General features: G+C 59.1%; 1 protein-coding gene across 1 annotated transcript; it reads right to left on the reverse strand.

Moving 5' to 3' along the window:
* Nucleotides 1-624: 624 nt before the first annotated feature.
* Nucleotides 625-1877, reverse strand: LOC107301356 (estradiol 17-beta-dehydrogenase 8-like; the record flags this gene model as incomplete). Its single annotated transcript, XM_015830592.1, has 4 exons — nucleotides 625-667; nucleotides 772-856; nucleotides 1560-1645; nucleotides 1782-1877. Coding segments are annotated over 4 exons (310 nt in total), but the record flags the coding sequence as incomplete, so codon positions are not given.
* Nucleotides 1878-2149: the final 272 nt, after the last annotated feature.

Raw genomic sequence — 2149 nt, forward strand, 5'->3', positions numbered from 1 at the left:
TGTACATCTGCAACATCTGGGGGGGAAAGATAGATGGAAAGTGTGTGTGTGTGTGTGTGTGTGTGTGTACATCTGCAACATCTGGGGGGGAAAGATAGATGGAAAGTGTGTGTGTGTGTGTGTGTGTGTACATCTGCAACATCTGGGGGGGAAAGATAGATGGAAAGTGTGTGTGTGTGTGTGTGTGTGTGTGTGTGTGTGTGCCTGCTGGGTCTGGGAAGCTCCGAGTTTTATTCCTGGGAAAAAACTCCAGAAAAACTCACGAGCTGCAAAAGGGTTTTTTGTTTTTTTTTTATCCTCTTGAGGTCCAGCTCCTTGCGCGCTCCATCGCGGTGCTGGATGCACCCCGTGTGTGGACCCAGAGCGGGGTCTAGGCCTTTGGCCCTCCTCTCCCCACCTCCAGCTAGGGATGCCATTCCTCCCCCCCTTTCAAACCCCCCCAGGCCTACTGTCCCCCTTAGCCCCATAAGCCCCCCCCGGCCCTCTTTTCGTGGCCGCCTCCGAGACGGAGAGAACCTTTGCCCCAAGACGACACAAGGAACACTCTGTAGATGAGCAGAGGCACCCTTCCCCTCCAGCAGGTGTGTGTGTGTGTGTGTGTTTGTGTGTGTGTGTATGCCTCACCTTCAGGCTCCCCCAGGCGTCCCATGGGCACCATGGCGGCGAACTAGGGGAGGGAAAGGAAAGGAAATCAGCCAGCATTCCCCCCCCTCCCCAGATGTCTCTGCCCCCCCCTTCCCACCCCAATCGGCTCCTGCAGGAGACGCTGACCTTATCCAGGACTTTGGGGGGGACCTTGTCCGTCATGGGGGTCCGGATAAACCCCGGCAGAACCGTGTTGCAACGGATGCCGTACCTGGGAGGAGGGGGGGGAAAGAAATGGACCACTGGGGTGCACCAGCTTCTCTCAAGGCCGCCCCCCGCCCAGTTTGCCCAGTTCACCCAACGCCCGGCCCCGATTTAACGCCCTCGTCTCTCCCACCAAGAAGGTGGGTCCTTCTTAAAGCAGGCCCCGTGGCGTACATCAGGGGGTCTTCCAACGTGGCCCTTGGAGGACGTGTGGACTTCAACTCCCAGAATTCCTCAGCCAGGCGTGCCTGGCTGAGGAATTCTGGGAGTTGAAGTCCACACGTCCTCCAAGGGCCACGTTGGAAGACCCCCCTGATGTAGAATACCAAGCCAGCATCAGGGTCCCCAAAATGTGTCCCCCTGTAAGACTTGTGGACTCCCAACTCCCAGAATCCCTCAGCCAGCGTGGCTGCCTGGGGAATTCTGGGAGTTGAAGTCCACACGTCATCAACGGGCCAAGCGGGAAGACCCCCTGGCGTACGGCTTACGACGGCACCGGGAAAAGGGACCCGTGACCGTTTTTCGTACTTACGACCGTCGCGGCCTCACGCGATTTACCTTCGGACGCTTGGCCACTGACCACTACTTACGTCCCGGAGTCACGCGATCCCCTTTCGCGACCGCCCCGGCGAGCAAAAGTCAGCGGGGGACGCCGGACTGGTTGAACGACCGTGCTAGGGCCCGATCCCTCCCCAACCCCCCCCCCTCACCTGGCTAGCTCCTTGGCTGCGGTCTTGGCCAGGGCCTCCACCCCCGCCTTGGAAGCCGCGTAGTTCGCCTGGCCCAGATTCCCCACCTGGCCGGGGCGGAGAGAGAGAGAGAGAAGGTGGGGAGGGGGCTCGCCCGGCAGAGGGGAGGGGGCCAGGGGCCAAGCCTCCTTCCCCCCCCCAGCCCTGCCGGGGTCCCCCCGCGGGGAGTGACGGCCCACGCACCTTGCCCACCACGCTGCCCAGGTGGATGATGGAGCCCTCGCTGGCCCCGCTCTCCACCAGCGCCCGGGCCACGGCCTGCGTCACCAGGAAGGCGCCCTGCGTGAGGGGGGGGGGGAGATAGAAAGATAGAGAGATGAAGAGAGAGAGAAAGATAGATAGAGATAGAGATAGAATGAGAGAGACCAAGAGAGAGAATGAGAGACCCAGAATGAGAGAATGTGTAAGAGAGAATGAGAGACCCAGAGCGAATGTGTGTATGTGTGTGTGAGAGAGAGATGGAGAGATAAAGAGATAGAGATATAAAGGATAAAGAGAAAGATAAAAGAGATAAAGATAGAGATGGAGAGAGAGAGAGAGAGAGAGATAAA

This window comes from Protobothrops mucrosquamatus, unplaced genomic scaffold (genome assembly GCF_001527695.2).
Source record: "Protobothrops mucrosquamatus isolate PMUCROS unplaced genomic scaffold, P.Mucros_1.0 scaffold11844, whole genome shotgun sequence".
NCBI classification, from domain to species: Eukaryota; Metazoa; Chordata; class Lepidosauria; order Squamata; family Viperidae; genus Protobothrops; species Protobothrops mucrosquamatus.